The sequence below is a fragment of the Sciurus vulgaris genome (genome assembly GCF_902686455.1).
Source record: "Sciurus vulgaris genome assembly, chromosome: 1".
Taxonomy (NCBI): domain Eukaryota; kingdom Metazoa; phylum Chordata; class Mammalia; order Rodentia; family Sciuridae; genus Sciurus; species Sciurus vulgaris.
Window position 1 is genome coordinate 114964483 of NC_136461.1, and position 16407 is coordinate 114980889.

Here is a 16407-nt window from a genome sequence, read left to right on the forward strand (position 1 = left end):
GAATAGGGAACGCAGAAGCACTGTCCCCAAAAGTTCTGCTTTCTTCAGTATCACTGCACCCTCACTCCATGACCTTAAACCTCACTAGTCCCTCCTCCTGCTTCACCCTTGCTGTGGAGGGAGTCTGGGAATGGAGGTCTAGTGTTCCCAAGTGCCCATCTAGAGAGGACCCTGGTAAATCAGAGGCTCTGGAATTTCAACCCAGTTCTGGGGATTCTTGTCTCTAAATATCCATAACCTCTTTCTTTTCTTTTTTTTTTTTAACTTTTTTTTTTTTAATTAAAAATCATAAATTTACATAGGGCAATGTTGTTTGATTCATTGTTATTTTTTTCCCTTCCCCCCCTCCTCTCTTTCTTTTCTTTTCTTTTCTTTCTTTCTTTTTTGTCCTGGGGATTGAGCCCAGGGGGGCCTTTACCACTGAGCTACATTCCCAGTTCTTTTTTTTTTTTTTTTTTTTTTTTGAGACAGGGTCTCACTAAGTTGCTGAGGCAGACCTCAAACTTGTGATCCACCTGCCTCAGTCTCGCAAGTCTCTGAGCCCAAGCTCATATCCTCATTTTGAATATAAGACTTAAAAATACTACCTACCAAGTGGGGTGTGATAGTACACACCAATAGTCCCAGCAATTCAGGAGGCTTAAGTAGAAAGATCACAAGTTTGAGGCCAGCCTAGGCAACTTAGTAAGACCATTTCCCAAAATAAACAATAAAAAGGGCTGGGGTGTAGCCCCGTGGCGGAGGCCTTTCTAAGCAAGTGTGAAGTCTTAGGTTCAATCCCCAGTACTGCAAAAAGAAAAGAAAAGAAATATACAATCTACTCTTTAAGAGTTGTGAAAATTAGCCAGATGTGGTGGCATATGCCTGTAATCCCAGGAGCCTAAGGCAGGAAGATCATGAGTTCAAAGCCAGTCTCAGCAACTTAGCAAGGCCCTAAGTAACTCAGTAAACTCCTGTCTCTAAATAAAATATAAACAGGGCTGGAGATGTGGCTCAGTGGTTAAGTATTTCTGGATTTATACCCCAGTACCAAAAAAAGAAAAGTTGCAAAAATTAACTAAAATAATGTAGGTAACATGTTTAGACTTATGCCTGACATAAGGCATAAGGCTATGACATCTAGAAATGACACCTGTTCATTTCTATTATTGTCATCATGGGGACAAACTCCAAGAACAGGATGGGGAAAACTGGGAGCTATAAATATGCAACTGAATGCCAGGAGATACCTGGTGGGATAGAAACCAGCCCCAGATCTCTGTATCTTCCACATCTTCATCCATCAACCACCTATTTACATATGTATTTTTTAAGTTTTTATTCTTATTTTGGTACTGGGGATTGAATCCAGATGTGCTTTACTACTGAACTACATCCCTAGTTCTTCTTATTTTTTTCTTCTGAGACAGGGCCTTGCCAGTCAGGTTTTTTTTGTTTGTTTGTTTTGTTTTGTTTTGCCAGTCAGGTCTTGAACCTGCAATTCTCCTGCCTTGGTCTCCCAAATCGGGGTGCACCATCATGCCCAGCCTAACCATTTATTCATTTAGCACCTAATCAGTACAAGACCTCATGTTAGATGCTGTGGAATAACTGAAGATGAATTAATGCTCCCTGTATTCAAGGAGCTCATACTTTTCAGAATTGCCCTCAGGTCAGGACAGTTTTCCCACTCCCCGGTCTCAAGAGAAGAAATCAATATGGGATGTGAGTAAGAAACATTTGTGTTTCAAGGGAGATTTATTTGGGGAATTGATAGGGTTCTGCCTGTCCCCACCCAGTCCTACCCTGCCCACCCCCATCCTGGTCAGCAGGCTTTACTTCTTCCGGATCTCCAGGGCCTTCTCCTTCCTGATTTCCTTGGCCAACTCCCCAATCAGTCTCCAGTACTCATTGAACTTGAGCTCTGTATCCTGATTCACATCCAAGCTCTTCATCTTCTCATCTAGGGAGCCCACATCCTGAGAACACAAAAGGGAAAGTAGGGTTAGAAACTGGGGGGATTTTAAGATAGAAAGGTGAAAATTTCCAGCTTACCATTCTCTGAGAGCCCTTCCCTCAGAGAGCAACAACCCTTGTCCCTACCTGAAGGAAAAGGTTGCAGGCCCAGGCCTGTACTGCCCTGGAGTCCCAACTTCAAGAACACCAGCAGAGAGAAGTGGAAGGGCCTGATCTGTGTTTGTTTGCCCTGGTACAAATACTCCAAGCATGGCTTATCATAATCTACAAATATGTCACTGAATACAGAGCTGGAAAGATATGCACACAATCTGCTCTCACTAGTAGGTAAAAGCTGGCTCTAGCACACTATTGCGTCAGTCATGGGTTTACCCAATAATACTCAGGGAGCCCTCATTGGGATGGATCCAACCTGACTCCCCTGAGAGCCTTCTCAGCCACCCACCTCCCTCATAGTAGTAGCTGCTCATTTGTATAACCCTTATGTGTTCTCATGTATCCAGGTTGGGCCAGTACCTGGTAGATCAGGGAATGGCAAAGACACAGGGTATCTAGTTTCCTAGGGGCCCTTGATAAAGTCTCTCAAGATGGGCCTGTGAAACCCAGGGATACTATAAGCCAGACTTCATGATAAAAGGATATATTACCAGACGATCACAATCAAAAATTTTTGAGTAATGGGTCAATATCAAACCAGAGAAGCATGCCTCAAGAGAGTCTAATGCTTAAATCAACATCTGAATGAAGGCAGAGAAGATTTGCCAAATCTCCAGATAGCATAAAGCTAATTTATAGGAGAGCTAATCAAATTCTTAGTTTTTTTTTTCAGTTTTGTGATACTGGGAATTGAAGCTAGGGGTACTGTACCACTGAGCTATATTCCCAGTCCTTTTCATTTATTTTTTTATCTTTATTTTTATTTACTTTTTTTTTTGGGGGGGGGGGTTACTAAGGACTGAATCCAGGGGCACTGAACAACAGAGCCACATCCCCAGCCCTTTTTATTTTTCACTTTGAGACAGGGTTTCACCGAATTCCCCAGGCTGGTTGTGAACTTGCAATTCTCCTGTCTGAGCCTCCCCAGTCTATAATGAGCCCATTGATTAAAAAAAAGAAAAAGAAACAAGCAGTCAACAGCAGGAGCAATAAACATATTCACCACAATTATATTGTTTAATGTTGTATTTCGCTCAGAACTAAAGAAGTATAAATCAGAAAAAAGATAGTATTTTCACGTGTTACATGAGCAAAACTTAAAAGCTTGGTAATACCTACTTTGGGTAAAGACACAGGCATTCTCTTGCACTGGGGGTGGCCATGTAAACTGGTACAATCTTGTTGGGAGGCAAATTGGTTACATACATAAAAATTAAGAATGAACGTGCCCTTTTACCTAATATTTCTACTATTAGGTCTTAACCCAATGTAATTATTTTCCCTCAAATATATAAAGATATACAAAGATGTTTGCAAACAGGAAAATTTAACACAAGAGCAATGTCCATCAACAGAGGACTGGCTACGTAAATTTGTGTTGACCTATCAAATGGAATACAGTGTATCATTTCTTTTTTTTTTTTTTTTTTTTTTTTTTTTTTGTTTGGTACCAGGGATTGAACCCAGGGCACTTAACCACTGAGCCACATCCCCAGGTCTTTTATTATTTTTTATGTTGAGACAGGGTCTCAACTAAGACCTCACTACATGGATGAGACTGGCTTTGAACTTGCAATACTCCTGTCTCACCCTCCCCAATTGCTGGGATACAGGGCTGCGTCACCAACCCTGGACAGTCTGTTATTCCTTTAATGGGAAAATATCCTATATGCACTGTTACATTTTTAAAAAGCTATTTGTAGAACAATATGTAAAAGACATATTCATTCATTCACTCACTGGAAATTTTTTCATTTTTAAATTTTTTTACAATTATATTCATACATTCTCATAGACTGAATTTTAGTTGTTTGTTATTGTTGTTGTTTGTATGAGGGATTGAGCCCAAGGGTTCTTTATCACTGAGATACATCCCCAGCCCTTTCTTTTCTGGGGGATGCTGGGGATTGAACCCAGGACCCCATGCATGCCAGGCAAGCACTCTACCACTGAACTACATCCCCAGACCCCTCAATCTTTTTGGTTGGGTTGTTTGTTTATTTGTTACTTTTTTTGGTCATTTCATTTTTGGAACTGAGGATCAAACCCAGGCCTTTGCACACATACCACTGAGCTACATCCCAGCCCCTCATGGACTGAATTTTGTGTCCCTGCAAAAATCGTGTTGAAATCTTTGTATTATCAGCATTTTATTGTGTGACCAAAATACATGACACAAACAACTTGGAAGAGGGAAGATTTATTTGGGCTCACAGTTTCAGAGTTTTCAGTCCACAGCTGGCTCCACTGCTTCAGGCCTCAGGTGATGTGCAACATCATGGTATAAGGGTGGATGTGTTAAAGCTGTCAGCTTATAGCAGCCAGGAAGCAGGGTGGGAGGCCACACAGAAGATAAACCTTTCCGTGGCCCGCCCCCAGTGACCTACTTCCTACAACTAGGTCCCACCTCATCAATAGATTAATCAACTGATGAGGTTAGAGCTCTCATGATCCACTTTCCAAAACCTCACCTTTGAATACATTCCAGATCCAATCCATAACAAAATTCTAACCCCAAATGTGATGGTATTAGGAGATATAGCCTTGGGGAAATAATTTAGTTCATGAAGGTGGATCCCTCAAAAATGGGATTAGTGCCCTTGTAGAAGAGACCCCAGGCTGGGCATGGTGTGCACGCCTGTAATTCCAGTGACTCCAGAGCCTGAGGCAGGAGGATCACAAGTCAGAGGCCAGCCTCAGCAGTTTAGCAACACTGTAAACAATTCAGCAAGAACCTATCTCAAAATAAAAAATAAAAAGGACTGGGAATGTGTCTCAGTAGTTAACCCCCTGAGGGTTGAATCCCTGGTACCAAAAAAAAAAAAAAGGCATGCATTCAGTTTAATCCCCAGTACCAAAAACAACATCAAAAAAACCAAAAAACAAAAAACATGATACAAATGACCCAGTAGAGAAGGAAAATTTGATGTTTCAAGAAAGAGATCATTTCAAAAATTGCAAGAAGAAAGTCTTTAAAGTAGGTGAGAGGGGATGGGATCCAGGGCACCAGTGGAAGAGCTAAAACAGATTATTTGTGTGAACAGGAAGGCAGGCAGATTATGTGCTGATTGAGCAGTAGATTTGAGGATGAGGGTAACACACAGAAGTTTCCTGATGACTCTTATTTTCTTCATGAGAAAATTCTCAGTGAGAGGGAGAACATGGAAAGAAGCACTGGAGTTTGAGGAGGGAGGGAAAGTTTTGATATAATCATCAGAAAGCACTGCTAAATGAATCATTCAGGGAAACACAACAGAAATCCCAGGCATTGCTAAGGGTCCCCCAGGAGTCTATGATTGCTGATTTAAAATGAGACAAGTCAACTAGACTGTGCATTTTCCTCCAGTCAGATTCAGTTATCCAAGTATAGGCACAGACGATAGATATATCCGCAAGTTAATGTAGGTGAAATGTTGGATTTCACCAAGGATGGGATTCTGCCAGACAAATGGAACAGAGAGAGAATCAAGGGGGTTGAGGAGAATTATTATAATAATGTCTTGGAACATGAGCTTGAAACATGAAGAAGAGAAATGAAGAGAGATGATGATGGAAAGTGAAAAAATGATGGGTCAAGAGATTGAAGGTCCCACTTGCCATGGTGGCACAAGCGTGTAATCCCAGTTGCTTAGGAGGCTAAGACAGGAGGATCGAGAGTTCAAAGCCAGCCTCAGCAATTTAGCAAGGCCTTAAGCAATTTAGTGAGACCCTGTCTCAAAATAAAGTATTAAAAGGACTGGGGATGGGCTGGGGTTGTGGCTCAGTGGTAGAGCACTTGCCTAGCATACGTGAGGCACTGGGTCTGAATATCAGCACCACATATAAATAAGCAAAATAAAAGTTCATTGATAACTAAAAAAAATATTTTTAAAATAGAGAGCTGGGGATGTGGCTTAGTGGTTAAACACTCCTGGGTTCAATTCTGGGTAACAAAAAAAAAAAAAAAAAAAAAAAAAACGAGAGAAAGAGAGAGATTGAAGGTCCCAGTGGAATCAAAATGCTGGATTTGGTAATGAAGCATGAGCAGAGGAGTGGGATGCTGAGATACAGGAGGACAGATCTTTAGAAAGGAGGATGCAAAATACTGAAAGACCTGCGTGTAGTGTGAGTTGTCTGTATAGATACTGAAGCCAGTGAAAATAATGACAGCAGCGGCACAAGTTGTACAGTCTTGTAAAGCAGGAGGCTCTTGAGATCAAAACCAGCCTCAGCAACTCAGCAAGGCCCTAAGCAACTCAGCAAGACCCTGGGGCTAGGGATGTAGCACAGTTGGTAGAGTGCTTGCCTCGAAAGCATAAGACCTTGGGTTCAATCCCTAGCACTGAAAAAAAAAAAAAAAAAATCTCAGCGAGACCCTGTCTCTAAAAAAATTTTTTTTAAAAAGGCTGAGGATGTGGCTCAGTGGTTAAGTGTCCCTGGGTTCAATCCCAGGTACCAATCATAATAATAATAATAATAACAACAACAACAGATGCAGTGATGAGAAGAAAAACAGTGAGCCAAAAGCTGAAAAGATATAAGAAGTACAGTAGGGAGGGCAGAAGGCAGGCACTGTGAGTACACCTGTAATCCCAGCTATTCAGAAGTCTGAGGCAGGAGGATCACAAGTTCAAAGCCATTCTGGACAATTTAATAACATCCTATCTCAAAGTAAAAAATAAAAAGGGCCCCTGGGTTCAATCCCTAGTACTGCAAAAAGAAACAAAGAAGGAGGAGGGAAGGCAGCTGGTAGCTCAGTTTCCAAGGAGCTGGGGGATCTTCAGAAGAAGAGACTAGGATCCAGAAAAACAGATGAAAAGCAAAGAGGTCCAGAGGAGGTTAGAAGAAAAATCAGTTACTGCTCAGTCAGACTCCAGGGAAAGCTATAACTTCAGCGGAGAAACTGTCATTTCCAAGAAAGAGGTGCAAGGAAGTCTGAGAAGTCAGAGGATACAGGGGACTTTGCAGATGAGAGACTATAAGTTTAAGAGGCTTGTTTTGTTTCTTAAAAAAAAAAAAAAAAAAAAAATCCATATTCACACACTGGTATACATCTATGAATTTTCAGAAAGGAAGTAAAAGAAACTGTCAGCCTAGAATGACATGCAAACCCAAAGTGAATGAAATTTAAATCCCAACTTATTCCTTCCAGTATACCATTCCTTCCAGTAGAGGAGAAGAACAACCCTGTCAGGTGCTCTATTGAGGTGATTCTCATAGATGGTGAGAAATAGTCACAGATTTTACCTACAAGCCTTCCTACACTGAGAGTCTAGGACTCCATGAATTTGGCTGTCTTCTTTTCTTTCTTTTCTTGTGTGTATGTGTGCGTGTGTTGCTGGGGGTTAAATCCAGGGGTACTCTACCATAGAGCTACACCCCCAGCCCTTTTTAAAATTTTGAAACAGGATCTCACTAAATTGCTCAGGTTGGCCTCAAACTTGAGATTCTCCTGACTCAGTTTCTCAAGTTGCTGAGATGATAGGCATGTACCACTGTGCCAAACAGTGTTTTTACTTTTGACAATCCCATTCCCACTACTGGGCCTCAGTTTCCATATATGAAGTGAGGAGTCTTAACCATGTTTCATGTTTTCTCTTGGCTTCCTTCTAGCTCTTAGGGTCTGTGAAGTTCTGGAAACCAGCTCTGGGTTCAGTCCTATACTGGGAAAATGAGACCAGAGGGGCACAAACAGACAAGAACCAAACAGCATCTTTTAATGGAAGCACAGAGCTCAGCTGTACACTCGCATTTGCACAAACACAGTATCTTTACTTACCTAGTCACACACATGAACACACACACATACACACACACACACACACACACACACACACACACCAGACATAAAAACCCAGAACCATGTACACATGCAAACACTCACATCCTGGGGGATTGACTCAGTCAACCACTGACCTACACCTTCAACCCCTGTTATTTTATTTTGAGACAGAGTCTCACTAAATTGCCCGAGTTGGCCTCAAACTTGAAATCCTCCTGCCTCACTAAGATTACAGGTGTGCACTACCAAGCCTGGCCTCACATCCTTTCTTGTGGTCTCATTATCTACTGCACAGTATCACCTCATATACACAGTGTCCAACAAAAATTGTCTCACAAAATTCCAGTCCCAGAGACCTCCACCAACCTTGAGAAGGTGAGGTAACTGCTGCGTGGCCAGCTCCTTAAACTCATTGATGCTGAGGCTGCCCTTCCGGCCTTCCCGCCCTGCAAAGGTGAAGAAAGTGGTAACCACTGTCTCGATGGCCGCCTCCAGCTCAGTCAGTGGCTCAGCTGCCATGAGGACCCTGGGGTTAGAGTGATGTGCTCACACAGCTGACCTGCAGGACAGTGAGGGAGCAAAGGGGGAAGAGTCAGGGAGTCTGGGATCTAATAATGGCCAGTGTTCCTGCCTTGGTGCTGCTACATCAGGCCTCTGCCTAGAGGTGTCATTATAAGAAAGAGGGGGGACATAGGGGTTGAGCTTGGGACAGGGGACCAGGCAACAGTATCTCAATTTAAGTTTAGTCCCAGAAAACTTTTTTTCTGTGGGTCTCACAATCTGGGGTCCTTCATTTTTTGGGCGGTGGGGGGAAGGGAGGGTACTAGGGATTGAACCCAGTGGTGCTCTATCACTGAGTTACATTCCCCAGCTCTTTTTATTTTTTTTTATTTTAAGGGAGGACAGGGTCTCACTAAATTGTCCAGGCTGGCCTCAAAATTATCACCCTCTTGCCTAGGCCTCCCCTGAAGATGGACCACCAACACCTGGCTTCTGAAGGTCCTTTTTAAGAAACCCTCTATGAGCCAGGTGCAGGTGCCTGTAATCCCAGTGGCTAGGGAGGCAGAGGCAGGAGGATGGCAAGTTCAAAGCCAGTCTCAGCAATTTAATAGAGGCTCTAAGCAACTTAGAAAGACCTTGTCTCAAAATAGAAAATAAAAAAGTCTGGGGGTGTGGCTCAGTGGTGAAGCCTCCTGGGTTTAGTCCCTAGTATAAAAAAAAAAAAAAAAAAAAAAAAGGAGACCCTCTGTGGTGATCCATCAGTGTGGCCATCTCTCTATCTGAGGAGAGATTTTTCAGTTTGCAGTTCCTTCTTGGAAGTCCTGAGTCTGGTGGCCCTCTTATGGGAGTTCTGTCCTGGAGGCCCTATCTTGTCTCTCCCAGCCTTCAAGAGTCAGGAGGTTGTTTGTCTCCAAAGATTGTTTACAGGGGATCTGGGTCTCCACCCGCCTGCAGTCCGGCCGCCCACACGTTGGTCACTCTTTCCAGCAGAGAAGCTTAGGGTTGGCATAGGCCCAGCTGTGGTCAGGGCTGGCTCAATCTGGACAGATCCCCTACCCTACCTCTCCTCTGGCGCAGCTGAACAGAGTGCTGGGACCAGGACCCCACACACCCTCCCAATCCTGTCTCCAGTTGACAGGGTCCAGGAACAGGATTCTTCTGATTCTCTGAGCTCACAAGGGCACGGTCAGGGCACTCACTTCCCCCGGGGGCACGACAGAAGGCGGAGGAAGGGGACATGCCCACTCATCCCTCTCATTTCCGTTCACCCACCCACACAGTCGCACACACTCCTGCAGGGGCTGTTGCTTGCTCTCCCAAAGCCACTTCCTGAATCCCTGTCTAAGCCGGCTCTGGTGGAGGGACCTGGGAGCCAATGGAGAAAAAAGGATCCCCAGACACCCTCCAGGATCGTTATAGGGGATGCGACTCACCAGGGGTAGGAGAAGGGGTGCTGCGAGCAGGAGCCTCTAGGCGGAGGTTTAAAAGTGCTTGCAGAGGAGAGAGCCACGCCCCAGCCCGGAGGTGTCAAGTTTCCACAGCTGATTCTGAAGAGAGGGGACCGCCCACTCATGCCTCTCGCCCTAGCCCTCAGGCTGGGAGCCCTGGCAGCCCTAACCCGCTCCCACAGGTTCCCTAACTTGGGGGGACTTCCTGGACAGATCCCATTCAGAAGGGGTTCTCGAGTCCTATCACTTCCTTTATTGGGGGCTGCTGCCCTACCACACCACACCCCCAACAACTAATTAGAAGGTGGGGCTAAGGGTGACAACAATTAATTGAAAATCCCAGCTGAAAGAAAAAAAAGTAAGGGAGCTCAGCCCTTGAAGGCTCAATCTGAAAAACACTGCAGAGACACTGCAAAGGTCACTGCAGTCCAAGACCCCCTCCAAGACTCCAAGCTGAGGCATCACAAACAGGATCCAGACCAAGGCCCCATATTAGAATCCCCGGATTGAAAGCTCTCAGTGAAGTCCCAAGACTAAATTACTGAGCCGAGACCCTACACAGAAGCCCCAGGCTAAGACTCCCTCTGCAAAGTCCTTCCCTTCCCCTGCTCAGTCTCACAGCCAGCTTAGAGCTGGGGGCGAGACATCTGTGTCCATCCCAGGAACCCCCCCTCCCCCCCTTCCCAACTCCTACCTCCCGTACTTGGCTGCTGGTACCCTGCAGGGGGTTGGGAGGGCAGGCAACCAAGGCCAGGGAAGAGACACAGGGCAGCCTGTTCCAGCCCAGGAGACAGAGGGCGCCTCTGTTCTCTTCTGGCCCCTTGCCCCACTGGGTGTCTGTGAAGGGGCGGAGCCGCTGGGGAGGGGGGTCGGCGGGGGAAGGACTGCTAAAGACAGGTCTCCTCACACAGCTCCAGGAGCCACATCTGCAGCCTCGTCCATTTGTCCAGAACTTGCTCCCAATCTCAGGCCCAGGCCAACTGTGAGTATCCTTCCCAACCTGGCCTAGGTCCCTGGCCTGGTCAGCTTGGGGGAAAGGGGATTTCAGAGGGGTCCCAAGAGCAGGGGGGAGACGATGGCATTGTGGTGCACTGAGGGTCTGGGAGGAATTAGAGTAGGGCAGTTCAGGATCTGCGGGAAACAGTTTGGAAGGTGGTAAGAGAGGTGAGTGAAAGTCAGAGGAAGAGCTGGGAGCTCAGTGAATGGGGAGGCCAGGAGCCCACCACCTAGCTTCCAGGCCACCAGTCCCTTCCCACACAGAGCCCACAAGTCCCCTGCCAAGGTCTCCTCAGTCTCTCATTATTGGGGAAGGGACACAGCCCTTGCCTTGCTTCCAATGGGGTAAAAATAATAGAAGAGAACAGCTGCTCCTGCCCCCACTTCCAGACTCAGTCTCTGCCACCCTCTCCTAGCCTTGCCAAGAGCCAGGTCCCAGGGAAGTCTGGGGGTGGCAGAGCAAGGGCCACGTGATATCAGGAAGAGAGGGGCCTAGTGTTCTGAGTCCTCTCCCAACTCTTCCTTCACAAGATCTCCTCTTTGTCTTCCTCCCTTTTCTCAGCCCAGATCCCCCCCTCCCCTCTTTCCCCAAATTATTTCCTCTTTGTTTTCCTATGGCCCCCACCCCAGATCCTCCCAGAACTGCCCCCACATAAAATCTCATGCTGCTGGAGGGCTTGGGGCAACCTCCAGCTGCCCCTCCTGATAGGGCTGGTAACTGAGCCACCAGCATCCCTCCCTCAAGCACCCCCTTATCCTCTCTATCAGCCCCGTCTTGGGTTCCATCTCCCCCATGTCTCTGTGACAACTGCTTCTCATGTCTGGAGTTCAGGTGACACTCACAAGGGCCGAATTGAAGAGCTGGGATGTCATCTGATCAGAGCCCATTGTCCACTCCCCCAGTCTTGGGGAAGGATGGGGACACCTGATCCCAGACACCTGAGCTGCCCCCTGGGGCTGCAGAGGGCCTGACTATCCCAGGGCCAAAGGATAGAGGCTCCCTGGTTTGGCAGTCTTCTCTCCCCAACAGACCCATCCATTCTTCTCCTGCTCTCTTCCAGCCCCTTGAACTCAAAAGACTTCATGCACTCAGGCTTTATCTCCAACACATACCAGCCCCATTCCCCTGCTCCCACTGTACCCACGTCAACCAGGCTCTGAGGTCAGCAAGGCAACCACAGGGACAACTACAGACTTCCTCCCTTACTCCCTGGGAGCTCTGCCTCCAGGGCTCAGACATTCTTTTCTCTCTTCCTACCGTGCACCTCATGGAAGGGATAATTCTGCAAAGAGGAATCAAACTGTAGGCACCTGGAGGCAAACCCCAGATAAGACAAAATGATATGTTGAAGAGAGAAGGGGTTTGAAGGACCGAAGAAGACCCCTATAGGTTGCTGGCAGGAAGCTCAGAAACAGACTCCCTTCCCCAAAAGGCTTTGGGCTGCCCAGTCAGGCTGCCACTCTTCATTAGGCTCACGGAGGGAGTCAGATTCAGTTCTTGTTGCAGTGGCCCTGAGTCAAGGCTGTAGGGACCCCAGCTCACCACCCAACAGCAGAACTTGGTTGTGCTAGGCCTACAAGGTCCAGGGTAAAAATAGAGCCGGAAGAAGCCATCCTGGTCCTGTGACCACCCCAGCCTGCCCCACCCTCCAGTTTCTGCCCAGGCAGCCAGGAGCCACTGCAGGCCTCTGGAGTCAGTCCAGTTCTGGCTGCTTGCTCTCCATGCCCAAACCTGACTCCCTTTGGTTAGGGTTCAGATTGAGGGACACAAAGGTCTGGATTTAGTTATGCTGGGTTTTCCCTCACATTGTAAAATCTCAATGAAACATAGATTGCAGTGGGGCTCCCATCTCATGGTTATTTGAGCTGTGGAACCAGGGCTAGGCCTGAGGATTCCCCTCACCTGAACCCCATATACCCTGGGCCTGGTCCCAAGCTCACTTCTATGGTGTGTGTGTGGCTGGAGTAGGTGCACTGCTGCAATGGGCTCTGAGCTGGAGACTGCGATGGAGACCCTCATCAACGTGTTCCACGCCCACTCAGGCAAGGAGGGGGACAAGTACAAGCTGAGCAAGAAGGAACTAAAAGAGCTGCTGCAAACCGAGCTCTCTGGCTTTCTGGACGTGAGCATGGAGTGGGAGTACAGGGTGGAGTGGGCAAGAAGTGGGGGAATGGGGTGGGCACCTCCCTGCCATTCTTCCCACCCCACCCCCAACTCAGTCCAATCATCCCCCTCCTCTTTCACCTGGGTTTTTCCAGGTTCTCTTGGTCCTCCTGTGTCACATAGAAATGCTTTGGTTTACTGCTCACCTGTTAAGTACTAGGTCTTGCACAGGTTCGTCAATAAGGTTCATAGTCTAGAAGGGAAAGACTGACATTTGGAAATAAACCATGAACTCCAGGAAATACCCAGAGCCTTAACAAAGGTGCCAGAAAGAGTTTGTTGGAAATTGATAACCAGACTGAAGTAAGATGGTTCCTTGAAAAGTGGCAGTTGAGCTTCCACTGGAAGATGACTAGGATAAATGAAGACATTTCAGGAAATATCTGCATGAACAAAAGCATAGGAGACAGAACATGGAGCACATCCAGTAGTTTCATTTGATGGAGGATGCAGAGAAGTAGGTTGCAAACGTTAACAGGGGGCACACAGCAAAGAAGCCTCAGATACAACAGAATGTATGTCTGTGAGATTTTATTAGACTGCATTCAAATTTTGGCCCTATTACTTCCTTTCTCTTCCTCTCCCACATTCCGTACTGGGCACTGAACCCAAGGGTGCTTTATCACTGAGTTACACTCCCAGCTCTTTTTATTTTTTATTTTAAGACAGGGTCTCACTAAGTTGCTGAGGCTGGCCTCAAACTTGTGATTCTCCTGCCTCATCCTCCCAAGTCACTGAAACAAATCCTGCCACTATTTTTTTTCTTTTCTTTTTGGTACGGGGGATTGAATCAGGGGTGCTCAACCATTGAGCTACATCCCTAGCCTTTTTATGCTTTGGGACAGGGTCTTATTAAGTCGTTTAGGGTCTCATTAAATTGCTGAGGCTGGCCTCAAACTTGCAATCCTACTGTCTCAATCTCCTGAGATGCTGGGATTACAGGTGTGGGCCACCACATCCAGTGTCAGCCCTGACACTTTCTGTGTGACTTTGGGCACATTTATTTAACTAAAACCGCCAGACATGGTGGTGCACACCTGTAATCTCAGCAGTGTGGGAGGCTGAGACAGGAGGATTGCAAGTTCAAAGCCAGCCTCAGCAATGGCAAGGCACTAAGCAACTCAGGGAGACCCTGTCTCTAAATAAAATACAAAATAGGGCTGAGGATGTGGCTCAGTGGTCAAGTGGCTCTGAGTTTAATTCCCAGTACCCCAAAATAAAATTAAATAAATAAATATTTAACTAAAACCATGAATGTTTCTTATTCAGAATGGAATAAATAAAGGACCCCATACAGTTTGTATTAGAATTAAAGTAGACAGTGCCTGTAAGGCTTCTGGTATAGGGCTTGTCACACTGTAGACAATCAACTTATGGTAACTGATGTTATTATTAACTCTTCCAGCTAAGAAGTTTCTTCTGTAGACAACAGGAGCCCATGAGTGTTTTCAGGAGGAAAGCAGAAGAATCCCATAATTAGATGCTGTTTGACCTCTTGCTCATTTCTGCCTTGCTCTCCTCAACTACTCTCTTGTCCCTGACTTTGATACATATGGCCCTCTCCCTCTCCTTCCTCCACAGGCCCAGAAGGATGCAGATGCTGTGGACAAGGTGATGAAGGAGCTAGATGAGAATGGAGATGGGGAGGTGGACTTCCAGGAGTATGTGGTGCTTGTGGCTGCTCTCACAGTGGCCTGTAACAACTTCTTCTGGGAGAACAGTTGAGCAGACAGCTCAGTGGGCAGCGTCCTTCCCTTTCCCCTGCCAGACCTGCCCCTTCACCTGCTTTCATCTCACCCCACTTATCCCTCTCCACATTCTCATCATTGCCCACCTCCCTCAACATACACCAAGGGCGCAAAAGTAGCAGTCCAGGCCTGCAACTAATCTTTCATTAAAGGCTCCGCTCTCGCCAGCCATCAATGTCTGTCTCCTATGGGGTCTGGAAGTGGGTGCAGAAGTGAGAATTGATTACTCCCAACTCCCCTTATTTTGGAGAGCATTCACTGTGCATATCATCTTCCTACCTGCAGAATGCTCAAGGCTCAGAAATGTGGGGGTCCAAGGTTCCAGCTGGAAGAGACATCAGCTTCTCAACTATAAAACCAGAAGGAAAAAATCTGTCAACCTTCAACCAACATTTACTGAGGTCCTACCATGTGCTCGACATTGTGTAGGAATTGGAGATACACCAGTGAGCAAAATAAAACACTGCCCTTACCCTCACTAGAATAAAGTCCAGCAAGGGTGCAGGACCATTAAATACACCCACACAAACTAAGTGCCAAGAAAAAGAAAAAGAGTCCCAAAATGTATATGGGGTGGAAGGAAGATGTGTTTGGTCATTCCTTCCTCAAATATTTAAGTGCTTTGTGTACTGAGCCATAAGAAAAATCCCTTTATACTTATGCATCAAAATCCATATGGAGCCAGGGGCAGTGGCACACACCTGAAACTCCAGTGGCTTGGGAGGCTGAGGCAAGATGAAGAGTTTAAAGGGGGCCTCAGCAAAAGCGAGGCACTAAGCAAGTGAGACCATCTCTAAATAAAATACAAAATAGGGCTAGGGATGTGGCTCAGTGGTCAGAGTGACCGAGTTCAATCCCAGGTACCAAAAAAAAAATCCCTATGGAGGGTTGGGGATGTTGCTCAGTGGTAGTGTACTTGCCTGGCATGCCCATGCTCTAGGTTGGATAGCTAGGACCATTAAAAAATAAAATATAAATAAAAATAATAAAATTCCAATGGATGGTAGGTTGGGAAAAATCATGGAACATTCCCCCAAAAGAAGTTTTAGGCCATATTCAAGCCAAATTGGGAAGGGGAAGAAGTGAAGCTGAAAATATGAACTGCTATGATGGCTGGTGTACAGTTAGCTAGAGGTGTGCTCCCGGCACTAGCCTCCTGGGCCGTGGGTGAGGTTAAAGTTTATGCCACACACAATAGGCAAGTTGTGAACAGGGCAAATGGGGAAGAGGCGAGAACCAAAGCAAATCGTTTGGGTCCCATAGTCTGGAAGAGACAGAGGCAAGTCCCGCACAAAGATTTTTAGACACCATTCTCGGCCGGGATGAGAAGGGAATGAGGGAATACGAACATTTTCATTGGACCGAACACCTTCCACCTGGGTCGAAGCCCCTCTCTACAATCAAAACCACTCACAACCCCACCAAATTGTAGTGCAACTCGGTCGGGAAACTAGTCTCCACACGCCCCACCCACCAGGCCACTGAACACACCCCTCATGGACCGAATACCGCGTGTAACTCCGAAGTGAGTTTGCTAAAGCCCCTCCTTCAACGCAGCGCTCCGCCTCTGACTCCTGCGCAGGCGTAGTCCATCACCCCCGCCCCTAGTTGCGTGCGCATCTAAGCGCCTGACGTAAGTACGTAGACGCCATTTTAGCCGGTCCCACTCCGCACTGA

The 16407-nt window shown here is 46.5% G+C and overlaps 2 protein-coding genes and 1 long non-coding RNA gene across 5 annotated transcripts; 1 reads left to right on the forward strand and 2 right to left on the reverse strand.

Annotated features, from left to right (window-relative positions):
- Window positions 1-1703: 1703 nt before the first annotated feature.
- S100A13 (S100 calcium binding protein A13) lies at window positions 1704-10508 on the reverse strand. 3 transcript variants are annotated; one of them, XM_079155736.1, is made up of 3 exons: window positions 9436-9742; window positions 8240-8319; window positions 1704-1958 (listed from the first exon to the last, which is right to left on the reverse strand). In XM_079155736.1, exons 1-3 carry the CDS (start codon window positions 9611-9613, stop codon window positions 1815-1817), a joined length of 402 nt encoding a protein of 133 aa, XP_079011862.1. In that variant the 5' UTR covers window positions 9614-9742; the 3' UTR covers window positions 1704-1814. The 3 variants fall into 3 exon arrangements, with proteins under 3 accessions (XP_079011862.1, XP_079011864.1, XP_079011863.1); XM_079155738.1 differs by having other exon boundaries at window positions 1715-1958; window positions 8240-8432; window positions 9436-9705; XM_079155737.1 differs by lacking the exon at window positions 9436-9742 and adding an exon at window positions 9808-10508 and having other exon boundaries at window positions 1716-1958; window positions 8240-8432.
- A 149-nt stretch (window positions 10509-10657) lies between these two features.
- S100A1 (S100 calcium binding protein A1) lies at window positions 10658-14901 on the forward strand. The gene is made up of 3 exons (XM_079155918.1): window positions 10658-10804; window positions 12788-12941; window positions 14564-14901. Exons 2-3 carry the CDS (start codon window positions 12801-12803, stop codon window positions 14705-14707), a joined length of 285 nt encoding a protein of 94 aa, XP_079012044.1. The 5' UTR covers window positions 10658-10804; window positions 12788-12800; the 3' UTR covers window positions 14708-14901.
- LOC306670998 lies at window positions 12948-16349 on the reverse strand. Its single transcript, XR_013766558.1, has 3 exons — window positions 16222-16349; window positions 15010-15079; window positions 12948-13175 (listed from the first exon to the last, which is right to left on the reverse strand). It is a non-coding gene; the product is annotated as an uncharacterized lncRNA (long non-coding RNA).
- Between the last annotated feature and the right edge of the window lie 58 nt (window positions 16350-16407).